General features: G+C 52.1%; 4 protein-coding genes across 4 annotated transcripts; 2 read left to right on the forward strand and 2 right to left on the reverse strand.

Moving 5' to 3' along the window:
* Positions 1 to 199: 199 nt before the first annotated feature.
* Positions 200 to 2,849, reverse strand: LOC307090706 (putative HIT-like protein). Its single transcript, XM_079757456.1, has 5 exons — positions 2,728 to 2,849; positions 2,094 to 2,255; positions 785 to 889; positions 608 to 680; positions 200 to 412 (listed from the first exon to the last, which is right to left on the reverse strand). The coding sequence occupies exons 1-5, from the start codon at positions 2,812 to 2,814 to the stop codon at positions 321 to 323; spliced, it is 519 nt and encodes a 172-aa protein (XP_079613582.1). The 5' UTR covers positions 2,815 to 2,849; the 3' UTR covers positions 200 to 320.
* A 229-nt stretch (positions 2,850 to 3,078) lies between these two features.
* On the forward strand, positions 3,079 to 5,610 carry mrps30 (mitochondrial ribosomal protein S30). The gene is made up of 5 exons (XM_079757447.1): positions 3,079 to 3,728; positions 3,926 to 4,071; positions 4,168 to 4,273; positions 4,459 to 4,635; positions 4,998 to 5,610. Exons 1-5 carry the CDS (start codon positions 3,158 to 3,160, stop codon positions 5,264 to 5,266), a joined length of 1,269 nt encoding a protein of 422 aa, XP_079613573.1. The 5' UTR covers positions 3,079 to 3,157; the 3' UTR covers positions 5,267 to 5,610.
* A 334-nt stretch (positions 5,611 to 5,944) lies between these two features.
* On the reverse strand, positions 5,945 to 10,291 carry emb (embigin). Its single transcript, XM_079752479.1, has 8 exons — positions 10,203 to 10,291; positions 9,714 to 9,794; positions 9,080 to 9,263; positions 8,221 to 8,303; positions 7,742 to 7,878; positions 7,050 to 7,326; positions 6,548 to 6,581; positions 5,945 to 6,377 (listed from the first exon to the last, which is right to left on the reverse strand). The coding sequence occupies exons 1-8, from the start codon at positions 10,273 to 10,275 to the stop codon at positions 6,314 to 6,316; spliced, it is 933 nt and encodes a 310-aa protein (XP_079608605.1). The 5' UTR covers positions 10,276 to 10,291; the 3' UTR covers positions 5,945 to 6,313.
* A 1,801-nt stretch (positions 10,292 to 12,092) lies between these two features.
* Positions 12,093 to 14,447, forward strand: cplx4b (complexin 4b; the record flags this gene model as incomplete). The annotated part of the gene is made up of 3 exons (XM_079753813.1): positions 12,093 to 12,157; positions 13,614 to 13,701; positions 14,220 to 14,447. 3 exons carry the CDS (start codon positions 12,093 to 12,095, stop codon positions 14,445 to 14,447), a joined length of 381 nt encoding a protein of 126 aa, XP_079609939.1.
* Between the last annotated feature and the right edge of the window lie 1,148 nt (positions 14,448 to 15,595).

Genomic DNA, 15,595 nt, shown 5'->3' on the forward strand with positions numbered 1-15,595 from the left:
TTTACCGGTTTGGAAACGGTTTTACACATTACGAATTTATTTCAGAATGAGCCGAAAATAACGGCAAAAGAAACCTTGTTTAACAAACCATTGAGTCAGATAGGTGTTGAACTATATGAAGCTTAGAGACATACAGTTGGTATGGCAACAATCAAAAACGCAAACCCACGTCTAGGCTTATACTCATCTTTATCTTTATTTGGATTAAATCACACACATACTACAAAAGTATTGACATTTAGATAATCAGAACTCGATTATGCCATGCGTGAAAGGGACTTTCTGGGACACACACACACACACACACACACACACACACTCTATCCTGGAGGCCAGGTCATCTGCCGTCCTCCCAGGACGTGGAGGTGGAGGTGATAGACGGACTGGGCGCCATGCGGCCCATCGTTGATCACTGTGGACGACATGAGAAGGAGCAGCATGAAGACAGGTGGACACAGTCCTACTGTACATGAAGACAGACGGACACAGTCCTACTGTACATGAAGACAGGTGGACACAGTCCTGTACTGTACTGTACATGAGGACAGAGATCAAACATAGCCTGTAGGTGCCGTCTCCGCTCCAGTGAGGTCAGTTGGCCGCTCACCTACTCTGTAGCCTTTGCTCAAACTCTCCTTCTTGGCCACATTCTTGGCCACAACCAGCAGGTGTCCCAGAAGCTTATCGTTTGAGAAAGAGAAAAACAGAGTCATTAGTAGTTTGTTCTAATGTGTTAATACTGGAGCTGGTTCCTACGTCGCTGGGTGGTCCCCCGGCCCCCTGCCTCAGCATCACTGTCCTGGGCCGCGCTGATCCGGGGAATCTGGACCTTGGGGATCACCAGGAAGTGGACCGGAGCCTGGGGGGTGATGTCTCTGAAGGCCAGACACTGGGGGGGAGACAGGGCAGGGGTTGGTGAGCCTGTTCAAACACTGGGGGAGAGACAGGCCAGACACTGGGGGACAGACAGGCCAGACACTGGGGGAGAGACAGGCCAGACACTGGGGGACAGACAGGCCAGACACTGGGGGACAGACAGGCCAGACACTGGGGGACAGACAGGCCAGACACTGGGGGAGAGACAGGACAGACACTGGGGGAGAGACAGGACAGACACTGGGAGAGAGACAAGACAGACACTGGGGGAGAGACAGGCCAGACACTGGGGGAGAGACAGGCCAGACACTGGGGGAGAGACAGGACAGACACTGGGAGAGAGACAAGACAGACACTGGGGGAGAGACAGGACAGACACTGGGAGAGAGACAAGACAGACACTGGGGGAGAGACAGGACAGACACTGGGGGAGAGACAAGACAGACACTGGGGGAGAGACAGGACAGACACTGGGGGAGAGACAGGGCAGGGGAATGGTGAGCCAGTTCACCAGTCAGTCATCAGGGCTCTTTAGGGTTGACGAGTTGAAATGACACTTCCTGTCGTAGTGTGGATTTAAGATATCTGTAAAACATTTTGTCACAAAAAGATTTTCACTTTTTGATTTGTCAAACAGATTTCCAGATATCTTTGATTTAATTATAGATATGGTGCCTTTTCTTTCACTCAGCTCATTGAAGATCTCTGCAGTGACTCTTACTAGTGGAAACTCCTTTTTTGATATCTATAACAAAACAATTCTGGTTCTGTTGGCTTGGAATAATAACGAGCCAAAATTGAATTCAAGAAATCTGTGATGGAGTTTGAATAGAAGTCTACGTTAAAAGTTGATTTCAGTTGTAATAACGTTACAGATCTACAAAGTACTTTTCCACTAGGAAAAAATCTGTTGGAGTTATCCATTATTTATATTTTGACTAGTGAGAAATAAAAGTTTGATTTCTTTCAAATCTTACTTTAATTATTTTATTAGAATTGATACTAGTCCAAAATACATTATTATATGTAACTTGGACTAGAAATATTGACTAGAAATGATAAATAGTCGAAAATGAATTGTTGATATCTACAATTGCTATGATTCAATGTTAAAAGGGCTTGCTATACATTTTGAATGAATATGTGTGTGACATATATATCATATATGTTATAAATACTATAACAACTGGTTGGAGCATGCAGCAGCACGCTGCTACCTTCTCGTCCTCGTAGATGATGTCTGCAGGGAGGCTCTTGTCGATAACCTTGGAGAAGATGGTGGGAGCCGGAGAGCCGTATATCCTGCTGGCCTCCTCCGCCAGGCTCACCTCGTCCCGGCGGGAACACAATCCTCTCTGGAGACAGCGGCTCAATACAACCTGTGGACAGGTGGGTTTCAAGTATACGTGAAGAAAACAACTACCCAGAATCACCCCAGACCTCCAACCTGACCCCCCTGATCAGTGGCGTTCTACGTCCAGTTACGCCCCGGGCAAGACTTCCTCCGAGCAGGACAGACGGATGGACTTCAGTGGGGGTTTCAGTCCATCTGTCTCACCTTCTCAACGAGCAGGTGCGCCTGCAGCCAGAGGGGGCGCCAATATGCCAATTCCCCACACAATGTTATGGTACCCACGTAATTTGGCGCCCCCCACAAATACGGCGTCCCGGGCGGCTGCCCGGTTCGCCCGTGCCTAAAACCGCCACTGCCCCTGATCACCCCAGGCCTCCAACCTGATCACCCCAGACCTCCAACCGGACCACCTGATCACCCCAGAGCCAGCGGGATGGGAGATCGATCAGATCAATAAGGTGTCTGAGGACGAACAACACTTCTCAGATCAGACCTACCTCTGGTCGGAAGGAGAGCAGTGACGGGGAGCGATGGAGCGCGGCGCTCCCGAAGGAACCGATCTGGAACAACCGACGGGAACCCATGGCTGCAGCGGCAGGTCTGCTGCCGTAAAGGTCTATGTCTGTCAGATGCGCGTCTGCTAACGTAAAGGGAATCCAAACGCTGAAATCCAACGACTGTCGCAAACAATAATAAACGAATCCATTCATAAACCTTATGAGTAAATACACCTCGGGCCCCAGTGTGTTGCTGTCTATCTGTTATTTAACTCATTTAGAAATCATAATATTATAATTGTGATTTAAATATAACACTCCTACTAACACTCTCCGTGCGGTAGTGGGCGCTGTAGAGACAGGAGGGGGCGTGGTCTAGACGAATTACGACACTAGGAAGCACCAGGGGGCGGGGCGTCCGAGTGGAAACATGGCGGCCCGCACACGCTTGTCCTTGCAGTCGTTACTCCGTCGAAATGTGCATTTCTGGAGAACCAAGAGGAGCCTCCACGCCGAGGCGGCCGTGAAGCAGCCCTCCTACCCAGCCGTGGTGCCCTCGCTGACCGCCAAGAGCAAGTCCTCCCTGCGGTACCGCTACGAGCTGCGCCTGGAAGACATCAAAGCCGCGGCCGTGGAGGAAAAGATCCGGCTTCTGACCAGAATACAGCGGAAGAAGTATGTCGTGTTCCCCCAGACGCTGTCCCGTAACGCGGACCAATGGCACCAACACTTCACCAAGACGGCCTACATCCCGGGGCTGCCCGACGTGTACTCCCCGGGCGGACAGACAGCCCTACCCGTCATCGGGGAGGACACGTTCGAGGAGATCCGATCCCTGGTCAGTCATGCGGTTCTCCAAGAGCAGTGGTACATGAAGAAGCGGGAGCCCTTCCTTTACCGGCGGCAGGAGCACTTCGTGGAGCCCTTTATGCGGAACCTGGTCGCAGGGGTCACCGGCTGCCTGGCCCAACATAACCCCGTACTGCTCCTGGCGAGCAAAGGTACGCCAAGGCGTGTGTGTGTGTGTGTGTGTGTGTGTGTGTGTGTGTGTGTGTGTGTGTGTGTGTGTGTGTGTGTGTGAGAGATTAGTATGCTGCCCACTATCATCTTATAACAGTTTATGATAACCACAGCGTTGTGCACCCAGGATGATGATTCGGTCTCTGGTTAACCCACCGTTTGTAACTCTTCATTCTAGATCTAAAACCTGAGGTGAATTTCTATTGGACGAGAGGTCAGAGGATTATTCCTCGTGGCCATCGAAGGGGCAGAGTTGAGCCAATCAGGTTCCAGATCGATGACAAGCCACACAGTCAAATTAGGATACCTAAGCAACTGCCACAGGTAACCAGACGATTGATCCCAACAAACCACTCTCTTTAAACCTTAACCCCTCCTTAACCTTAACTACCTGATTCTGTCCTGTGGGCGTGTCTTCAGTTTGCTCCGATGGAGGCTGCGTTTGGATTGGACGTACCGGACATCAAAGTGTCCCCCGACATGATGCCTCTGTTCAAACGACAGTACGACAACCACATCTTCACAGGTAGCAGTGGAAGTGGCGCCATAATGATAGATTAAATAATAATAACGTCAAACGTCAGAGTTCTCGGGGCTTCAACCACGGTGTGTGTGTGTGTGTGTGTGTGTGTGTGTGTGTGTGTGTGTGTGTGTGTGTGTGTGTGTGTGTGTGTGTGTGTGTGTGTGTGTGTGTGTGTCTGTGTGTCTCAGGGGCCAAGCTGCCGGACCCCTGCAGCTACGGCCACACCCAGTTCCACGTGGTCCAGGATCGGTACCACCGGGCCCGGCTGGGCAGGAGGGGCCAGGAGGACCAGGTGGAGGGGCTGCTGCGCGCCCAGGGCCTGGCCAGCCTCTTCTGCTGGACCGGGGCGCAGGCCGCCTACCAGGGTAGGGGGATAGGGGGTCCCCTCCCGTGTGTGTGTGTGTGTGTGTGTGAGGTGGGCCTTGAGTCAGATCTGAAGCCTGATTGACTCAGATCGGCTGAACGGGCGTTTCACTCTCTTCCGCCCCAGGTTGGTTTCGGCCAATCATGGCACTGGAGGCGGGGGTCTGTAAGCGTGTGATTGGCTATTGAACGCAAACAAAAACTAGTAAAGTCCAAATGTATTCTATGTAAAATAATAATATAGTATGTGGAGCACTACTAAACCCTGTTTATGGACACAATAACACAGCTGCACAGACGCATTATAACATCTCACCCCCACATCCTCATGTTCTCACCCTCATGCTCTCCCTCTGGTCCTCAGGCTTCTGGGCGCGTGAGGACGTGTCGCGGCCCTTCGTGTCCCAGGCCGTGATCACCGACGGACAGTTCTTCTCCTTCTTCTGCTACCAGCTCAACACGCTGGCGCTGTCCGTGGACGCGGACGTGGACAACCCCCGGAGGAACGTGCTGTGGGGCACGGAGAGCCGGCGTCTGTTCCAGGGTGTTGAGGACGGCCACGTGGTCGGTCTGGACGACGGCGTGCTGCGGCTGCTGGTCCAGTTCCTCATGAACAGGCCCCTGGAGGCCTGAGCCCCCTGGGGGGGCCCTCAGCGCCCTGGGGGCCCCTGGAGGCCTGAACGGCATGGGGGAGGGGGGGCTTAGAGACCTGACTGCTCCTGGCTCGGTCCCAGACCCCCGTCCGGTCCTGGGTCGGCCCCTGTAAAGGAAGCGGCCCTTGGTCTAGTCCAGGTCCGTCTGATTCTGACAATAAAGGGATCATGTTGAAGAACCTTCGGTTGGAACCATGTAGCAAGAATTCAGAACCTCAAAGACTTGATCCCACCAAGGCGCTTGGAGAGTGGCGAGGACGGGAATGAGTTGGAGAAACCACAGCCAGCGCTGTATATTTATGCTTGAAAAGCCTGCATATTGTGTTCATGCCTCGATAAATTAATGCTTTTGAAGTATTCCTTGTGTGTTTTACTATAATCCACCACACCACAATATTAATCTAGTAGTGTTTGGTTTGGAGGAACGAGGTTAGTCCAGTAAACAGTACAGTGGCAGTGAGTAATGGGGAGTGGAGATAAGAGAAGCATGTTTCTACGGCCACAGGAACTCTGCATCATTCATGTCTTCATAGAATTCAGCTTTCCTCCACTAGAGGGCGTGTTGTGTTGGGCAACAAATAATTTGAATCTGAATCAAACACTTTAGTACCTTTTTTATTTGGATATTTGACGCTTGATAAGGTTTTAGGTTGCACATTATGAGAGCTAGTGAGGGATATTCTGAGCTGAAAGGTTGAGAAGGGAAGGAGTTGTTGGCCGATGTGTAGAGCAGGTAAAGCCTGATGATCAGCTGGATCTAGCTGGTACTTTTGGACCGTTTAAGGCACTGTACAAAAGTGTTACACAACACTGGTATAATGACCGCTGAATTAGTCACTGAAACTGAAAGTCAAAATGAAATAGATTTGGTTCCAGAGATAACATTAATATTTGGAGTTTGAGCGAACTCCAAACCAAAGTGAGACTGGTCTGAGGTCGGTCAACATTAGTTCATATATCGCTGTTCTGTTGATAATACAATGATTCACAAACACACTTCCTGGGCAAGAGGAATCCGATTGGCCAGTCAGACCTTCCGCTGCCTGGTGGAAGAATCTGTGTCCTCTCCACCGCCGACGTCGTCTGGGGTCCTGAACACAGACGGGGGGGTCAAGACCCAGGGGAGGGGAGGGGTGCCCCCCCCCCAGGGCTCAGCCAGACCACCTGCATGTGTGTGGAGGATGGCCTGACTGCCCACAGGAGGGCGCTGCAGGTAGGAGGGTCTGCTGTATGAATAGCATAAAAGTGCAGCAATACTCACAGTTTATGAGCTTGGTCATCACTCAATGTATTATCTGTGAAGAAAAGAGCAGCCATTGTTGCAGGGTTTAAAGTGTCACAACCTTCTGTGATTTATCAGAACCATCACTTTACTGACCGGGAGGAGACAGGAGGTCTGGCCTGTGGGGGTTCTAAAGGCTTAGTTATGGTTCCATGTCGGCGCAACTCAAGGGGTTTCGGACCCCTTATGTCCTTGCGGACCCTCCTTGCGTCCACTGCAAGGGCCTGATGTGTGCCTCCTGAAAAAATTGTTGAGGCGACACAGCAGCAAGGGCTGTGATTGGTCCGCTCACCAGAACCTGATGCAGAACCAAAACAGGTTCAAGACCGCGTCGAAGCTTCTGGGTGGTCATTGCGTTGCGTCAACGTGGGAACATAACTGAGCCTTAATACTTGGGGTTCCAGATGTTGTGTATGTTCCCCTCAGGGTGGTCTAAGACTTGGGGTTCCAGATGGTCTGGGGTTCCAGATGTTGTCCGTACCCGGGTGCGGCCCGTGGGCATTGGTCCTCTCGTACAGCAGGATGAGGGAGACCAGAACCAGCACCTCGCCCACGATCACCAGGAAGGGCTTCAGCGGCTCCAGGAAGGTGATGACCCGGAGGTCCACGCGGCTCAGGGTCACGCTGATGTCGTACGCCGCCCCGCAGTAGTAGGCCCCGGAGTCCGCCTCCGTCAGGTTCCGCACCGTCAGCTTGGTCTTCCCCTCCTGGCTGTGGATCTGGTACCGGGGGGAGTCCGGCTCGGGGTCTAGGAGCTCCTGGGAGGACGATGGGGAACACAGACCACTCAGACACACCCGTGGTCATCAGTAGACCTCAGGGCGGACTTCAGGCCACTCCGTCAAAGACTCCAGACTGACTCAGACTTGTGGTCAAAGACACGAGACTGACTTGCATCTGAAGACTTACGAACATCTCTGATGTACATAAACGATGACCTTTAAAGCCCCACTGCAAAGCAAATTGTTTGCTGATTTCAGTGACTCGGTCAAGTGGGCTGCTGCCCTTTCAATAAGTAGCGGAACGATATCAAAGGCCCCGTTCAGGAAACTTTAGGACTACTATGTATTGTATATTATCACTTCCCCGTACACGCCGTATACTGTGTGTGTAATGTGTGTTGCGTTAACAGCAGGACGTGAACACTGAGAACCAAATGAAGGGTTCTGCCACCTTGTCGGTTCCGTTGGCCCGGTACCAGGTCCAGGAGTTGGGTTGGGGCTTGGTGTCTTCCATCTTGCATTGGAGGACCACAGAGTCGCCCACGTAGCTGACGATGGGCTTGTCTCTCACCTCCCCGACCCGCGGCGCTGGAACACAGACGTGACAATATCAGGATATCCGTTCATATGTACGTCTAACAGGAAGCCGGAGGTTGTTTAAGGGACGCATCTGAAGTCTGTGCTTCCTTCTCTTCTCAGTTCCTTTCTTACGGTCTAGCCTCACGGCCTCTGTCATGCTGGAGCTGATGCTGGTCGAGGCGTTGGAGGGCCAATAGGGGGTGCTTATCCCTCTTTCTAATAGGTGCTCTCTCCAATGACATCTGACCAATCAGGATCAGGAATGATATTCCAGGCGTGTGATTGGGGGTCATGGAGTGGTCCTCATAACTGTTTAATCTTTAATAATATTAAATGTTACATAATATTTACCTGCCAAAATGAAGTCTACTTCCGCTTGATTGTCAAAGACACAGGAGTAATTACCCAAGCCCTCTTCATCAGTGATGCTGAACCTGAACCAGAGAAACACAGCAGTCTTTTCTTAACCATTTGTTTTTGATGCATCATTTATTTAGTCTTCCATGTTGATTATTGAACTGTTTGCCCCCCTCTGAGACCACCATCCATACCCGTCTTTTTAGTGGATTAAGATTAAATTAAAATATCATAAAATTAAACTGCAAAAGAAGAGCAGTGAACGTCTGATCACCAGCTGTGAGAGGCTTAGGGATGGCCTACATCAGAGACAATGGACCAGGGCACAGGAGACAATGGGCGGCCTGTCTGCGGCGAGCCAGAGGCACGGGGAACGTACGATGGTGAAATCACACTTCTGTCAGTACTCACGCCCGTCTGAGGTTATACTGCTGTCAGTACTCATGCCCGTCTGAGGTTATACTGCTGTCAGTACTCACGGCCGTCTGAGGTTATACTGCTGTCAGTACTCACGGCCGTCTGAGGTTATACTGCTGTCAGTACTCACGCCCGTCTGAGGTCATACTGCTGTCAGTACTCATGGCCGTCTGAGGTTATACTGCTGTCAGTACTCACACCCGTCTGAGGTTATACTGCTGTCAGTACTCACGGCCGTCTGAGGTTATACTGCTGTCAGTACTCACGCCCGTCTGAGGTTATACTGCTGTCAGTACTCACACCCGTCTGAGGTTATACTGCTGTCAGTACTCACGCCCGTCTGAGGTTATACTGCTGTCAGTACTCACACCCGTCTGAGGTTATACTGCTGTCAGTACTCACGCCCGTCTGAGGTCATACTGCTGTCAGTACTCACGGCCGTCTGAGGTTATACTGCTGGTTCTCCAGCAGCACGGGGCGCCGGCTGTCCGCCAGCTCAGACCCGTCCTTCCTCCAGAAGCCGGAGATGTTGTGTGGTCGGTCCTGGCTCCCGGTCCAGGTGCACTCCAGGACCAGCGTCAGGGGCCGCACCACCTGGACCTCCTCCACCTGGCTCTCCCCTGGGAGGAGGGCGGAGGTACAGCGTCAGACAGACCCACACCGGCTAGAATCAGACGCTCAGGTTCAATCGCCACGGCACCAAGGGGCTCGGAGGAGAGTGGCGAGGATGGGGATGATCTGTCGGAACCACGTCCAACGCTGTCGATTTATGCTTGAAAAGACTGCATATTGGGTTCAGGCCTCGATAAATTAATGCTTTTGAAGTAGACCTTGTGTGTTTTACTGTAATCCACCACACCACAATATTCATCTAGTAGTGTTTGGTTTGGAGGAACGAGTGTAGTCCAGTGTACAGTACAGCGTCCATGTCTTGAGTGAACAGTGGTCGACGGAATGGTCCAGCCAGCGGCCGTCGTCTAACTCCCCCCTCACCCTGAGTTAGACTCTACCAGCAGATCAAACATGGAGGGCAACGAGGACATGGGGGACGCCTGGCCGGCAGGCCTTACCTTTGAACACCACACTCCTCACGTCTGAGCTGAGCGGGGGTCCGGAGACCGCCGGGGGCAGGGTGGAACCTGGTCCCCCTGCTTCCCAGTAAACAAGCAGACAAAACCAGTTCACCCACTAAAACATGTGCTGGTTAGTTGAAGACGATGAACTCCTTTTCTCGATCAAGTCCAACACACACACGCACACGCACACGCACACAGTGTGTGTTTACAGCACAGACTGTCTTGCCCAGTGTCGTGTAAACGGTGCGTCTGAAGGAATAGCAGTCGAGGGACAAAGGAAACCGAGAGTCCCACCAGGAGAACAACCTTCATCTGCCCCGCTAGAGCTTCATCTGCCCTACTGCCCATCTGTCCTCACAAGGTCCCTCCATTCAGCAGTCATAGAGACAGATCATGCAGTACAATGCTAACACAGCCCCATCACACACACACACACACACACACACACACACACAGAGTCCGAAACAAGCAACAGCGGTTTACTTGTATGGATGCTTCCCCTGGAGAGGGCCAGCAGCAGCAGCCGAGCGCAGAGCTTCAACAAGGAGTGGAGCATGGTCCTCCTGTAGGCTGCGTACCGTCAGTCTGGTAGAGGAGTGGAGGATCAGGGACCCAGTCTGCCTCTCCTCTCTGTCTCTCTCCTCTCCGTCGGTACAGCAGCTCACGCTGGTCTGCAGGCTCCCATCCTGCTTCCCCCTCCCTTCCTGTCTCAGCGGTGGAGAGTGACGCAGTAGAAACCAGTAGAATCCACCTCCAGCCTTCATTATGAAGACCCAGACACCGTCACTGCTCTCCCAGGGGGCTCTGCCTGGCCACAAACAGACAGGAGAGAGCACTGACTCTTATTACTATATACTGTACTATATTACTATATTACTATATACTGTACTATATTACTATATACTGTACTATATTACTATATACTGTACTATATTACTATATTACTATATACTGTACTATATTATTATATTACTATATACTGTACTATATTACTATATTCTGTACTATATTACTATATTACTATATACTGTACTATATTACTATATTACTATATACTGTGCTATATTACTAGATTATTATAAGTGATGAGCAGGTCTGGGGAAACACCTGATCCTCCATTGCTCTTCTACTTCATACCAGTACTAGGATTTATTTATATTTACTTAATGCTATAAAGTAACCAGTTGTAACTCGTTAAGTGGCGCTTCCTGCCCTCTGTGGGACCCCTTCACCCAGGGTTTCAGTCAGACAGCATCTGGGAGACAGAAGGCTGTGGGCCGACACAGAGACACCTATTCAGGAGGACGTCCAGCCCTCAGATCGGCTCAGTGGGTTCAAACCCGTTAATCCAGGAGGTTTGATATCTACTGTGTCCCGCCCGCCTGCTGATCCAGCGCCCCCCTAGGGAGAGGAGCCCAGGTTAATGAAGGTCGTTTTAACACTAGGGGTCAGTGCTTTGTCTTTTCCATCCTTCCCTTTAGATGGATTGATATTGTTTCAGGAATGTTTCAATAGATTCATACCTCAATCACCCGTTCATGCACACATTCACACACCAACCACGCAAGGCGACAGCCAGCTGGTCAGGAGCAGTCAGGGTGAGGTCTCTCACCCAGGGACACCTCAACACTCAACTAGGAGGAGCCGGGGATCGAACTAGCGACCTTCTGGTTAACAGTCAACCCGCTCTACCTCCTGAGCCACATGCCGCTCCGAAAGTAATATTTAACTTGAGCAAAAGTGACACTGCACACCAATGAATTGCGTTGGATGAACCCCAAACCCTCCAGTATTGAAGCCCCGTCTCTGGTCTGGCCCCGAGACCGGGAAGTCGTCCTGCTGGGGGTCAGGAGGCAGGGCTGCTGCAGGCCCCCCATGTCTCTGTCTCTGGGACCTGTCCTCCTGCAGGCCCCCCCGTCCCCCTCTCTGTCCTCCTGCATCTCTCTGACTCTGGGACGTGTCCTGGCAGGCAGGCGGCCCTCTTATGTAAACGGGTTAATCCCCCGTCGTCACATGCAGAAGGGAGCCAGCAGCGTGTTGGGCCCCCGCCTGCATCAGGTCCCTGATTGGCCGCCCCTGCCGTCCCGCCTGGGTGACCCTGTGTGTGGACCAGAGGGCTCAGAGGAGGGACTCCATCTGCCCCCGGCTGAGGCTCTCCACAGACTGAGACCGGCTGACGGAGGGATGCACGGCCACACCGCCACGCCGCCACACAGAGGGAGTCTTCTCCGTCCAGGCCTCAGCTTGTGGAGGTAAAAACTCAAAGTCAAACTAAGAGGCAGTGAGGAGAAAGGTCCACGCGGGACCCTCGACCACAGGGCGTACAGGAGCCCTGCTGCATTCTGGGAGGAGGATAGGAGGAGCCCAGGCGCCATGACGACCACAGAGATGACCCGCGAGCAGCAGGAGGAGTACCAGAAACAGCTGGTGGAGGAGAAGTAAGTCCCCCTGACCCATGACCCCTGACCCCTCTGGTGGTTCACACGGTACGGAGCCTGGAGGGGTACAGTAGGGATGAAGAGGAGGGTGGAGGAGGAGAGGAGTGGAGGAGGAGGAGGAGGAGGAGAGGAGGAGAGGAGAGGAGGAGAGGAGAGGAGTGGAGGAGGAGGAGGAGAGGAGGAGAGGAGAGGACAGGAGAGGAGGAGGAGGAGAGGAGTAGAGGACAGGAGAGGAGGGGGGCGAGGAGAGGAGGAGAGGAGGAGGAGGAGGAGGAGAGGAGAGGACAGGAGAGGAGGAGGAGGAGAGGAGTAGAGGACAGGAGAGGAGGGGGGCGAGGAGAGGAGGAGAGGAGGAGGAGGAGAGGAGAGGAGAGGAGGAGAGGAGAGGACAGGAGAGGAGGAGGAGAGGAGTAGAGGACAGGAGAGGAGGGGGGCGAGGAGAGGAGGAGAGGAGGAGGAGGAGAGGAGAGGAGGAAAGGAGAGGAGGACAGGAGAGGAGGAGGAGGAGGAGAGGAGAGGAGTGGAGGACAGGAGAGGAGGGGGGCGAGGAGAGGAGGAGAGGGAGGAGAGGAGAGGCGGTTGGAGGGAGGGGAGGAGAGGAGGAGAGAGAGGAGAGGAGAGGCGGTTGGAGGGAGGGGAGGAGAGGAGAGGAAAGGAGGAGAGAAGGAGAGGAGGAGAGGAGTGGAGGAGAGGAGAGAGGAGGGGGGAGAAGTGGTGCACTGAGTAGGAGGGTTTTGTCTACGAAGGTTTGAGGACAATTCTATTTTTAAGCTTTGACAATTATGCTTGATTCAAGAAATGTATAATTAGAATAACAGCAGATGTTATTTTCGGGTTGATATTAAATGTCACTACTAGTGTTTCCCATCAAAGACAGTTAATCAGTGCATTGTGTGGTGCTACGACTGCTCTTGGTATGAAATGAGGAGGACTTAAGGTTCTTGGATGTTTCATCACAGAAGAATAGGATGCAAACAGCAGGATTCATGTTACAGGTCCTTCATAAATAGCATGAGGGCTGAGAGTGAAGGAGGAAACAGGATATCTAACCTGTATTATATCAGAACAGATAGATGGATATAGATATACACATACAATTACCTCTCTGTCTCCCTCATTCTAGACTAAAGTACATTTCTGCTAACCAACATTTGTGATATTAATAATGTTATATAAACTTATCCGATTAAAATCTACTACTGTACTCTGTATAGCTGGCATTATCATAAATCATAAGATACAATATAATATATTATAATATATACTATAATATATCATAAATGATACCATATGGTAATATATAATGATTAATATAATATATAATAATTTATGCTCTAATATATCATAAATGATACCATATGATAATATATAAGGATACCATATTATAATCTAATATCTAATGAAGCCTGTGAAATCCTCACCAAGGGGAAAGCTGATAACTAATCCTCATGGACAGGGTGGAGAGGGACGCTGAATTCCTCGTCAAGAAAGCAGAGCGAGCAGCACTACGCTCCTGTCTGAGGGACAAGTACAGGCTGCCCAAGGTGACGCACGCACGCACGCACGCACACGCACACACACACACACACACCGACTACAGAGCTGCATCTCTGGCGTCTGCGTGTTGACACTCCCACGGTGATAGGCTTACTGCCGATAGAGCATGGATAGAGTGACGCAACACATACACACACTCACACACACACACACACAAACATCAGAACACAGACCCAGCCAGACATGCACACACACAGACACACACACAACTACACACAAACATCAGTACACAGACCCAGCCAAACACGCACACACACACACAAACATCAGTACACAGACCCAGCCAAACACGCACACACACACACACAACTACACACAAACATCAGTACACAGACCCAGCCAAACATGCACACACACACAAACATCAGTACACAGACCCAGCCAGACTCACACACACTAACTGATACAGAGTCTTCTGGCCTCACCTTTGAAAAGAGAATCGATGCAAAATCTTAAGGCTCCATCATAAGACTCCATTACCCATAATGCCCTGGTCCCCGTGCAGAGCGAGCGTGACGACAGCATCCTGGAGCAGGCGGGGGACGAGGTGGACGTCCCCGAGGAGCTGCTGTCCATGGTGGAGGGCGAGGGGGGGGAGGAGGAGCAGAGCGCCTCCCTGCTGGGACACATGAGCACCCTGCAGCACATGGACATGGACCAGATGAAGGAGAAGGCGTCGGCCACCGTCACAGAGCTGCGCTCCAAGGCCGAGGACAAGTGCCACGTCATGTGACCTGGTACTGCTCCGGTACTGGTCTGGGACCCGTCCTGCTCTGGTGCAGTACTGGTTTGGTACTGGTTGGTATTGGGCTGGTAGTAGTCTGGGACCGGTCCTGGTCTGGTACTGGTTGGTACTGAGCTGGTTCTGGTCTGGGACTGGTCTGGTACTGGTTGGTTTTGGTCTAGGACTGGTTGGTACTGGTTGGTTCTGGTCTGGGACTGGTCTGGTACTGGTTGGTTTTGGTCTAGGACTGGTTGGTACTGGTTGGTTCTGGTCTGGGACTGGTCTGGTACTGGGCTGGTACTGGTTGGTTTTGGTCTAGGACTGGTTGGTACTGGTTGGTTCTGGTCTGGGACCGGTTCTGGTCTGGTGGGGGACGGTTTCAGGACAGTTATGGTACTGGTTCGATACCGGTCTGGTACTGGTCCTAGTCTAGTTTGGGACTGGTCTAGTACTGAGCTGGCTCAGAACTGCTTTGGTTCTTAGTACAGGTCTCTTTCTAGTTTGCTACTGGTCTTGGTCAGAACTGGGATGGTACTGGTCAGTTGGTTCCTGTCTGGTCCTGATCCGATCCGGTCTGGTCTGGTCCCGGTCTGGTCTGGTCCCGGTCCCAGTCCGGTCCGGTCTGGTCTGGTCCCGGTCTGGTCCCGGTCTGGTCTGGTCTGGTCCCGGTCTGGTCCCGGTCTGGTCTGGTCCCGGTCTGGTCCCGGTCTGGTCCGGTCTGGTCCGGTCTGGTCCGGTCTGGTCCCGGTCTGGTCCGGTCTGGTCCGGTCTGGTCTGGTCTGGTCCCGGTCTGGTCCCGTCTGGTCTGGTCCCGGTCAGGGCTTTGTTGTAGTCGGCTATCTTTAGATAATACACTAGACTTTTGGAGTAGATTAAAGCGATAGATTAAACCTGTCGATAAAGCCCTGCTTTACTGCCCGCCAAATCCTCTTCGTGCACGGCTGGGGGGGGGGGGGGGGGCCTCATCAGCCTCAGCTCTCTGATCCACGGGGGCCGCTGACACCCAGCCTGAAGCCCCCCCCCGCTGTTAGGGGGGGGGGTCTCCGGATGCTTCACCCGAGGACAGGTCAGCGAGGGGTGAAGACCTCTCCTCGCGGAGGGTAAAGTGTTCAAGGCAAACCAATCTCAAACCTTTTGGCAAAGCCATTAAAGCTTAT

The sequence above is a fragment of the Pollachius pollachius genome (genome assembly GCF_949987615.1).
Source record: "Pollachius pollachius genome assembly, chromosome: 1".
NCBI classification, from domain to species: Eukaryota; Metazoa; Chordata; class Actinopteri; order Gadiformes; family Gadidae; genus Pollachius; species Pollachius pollachius.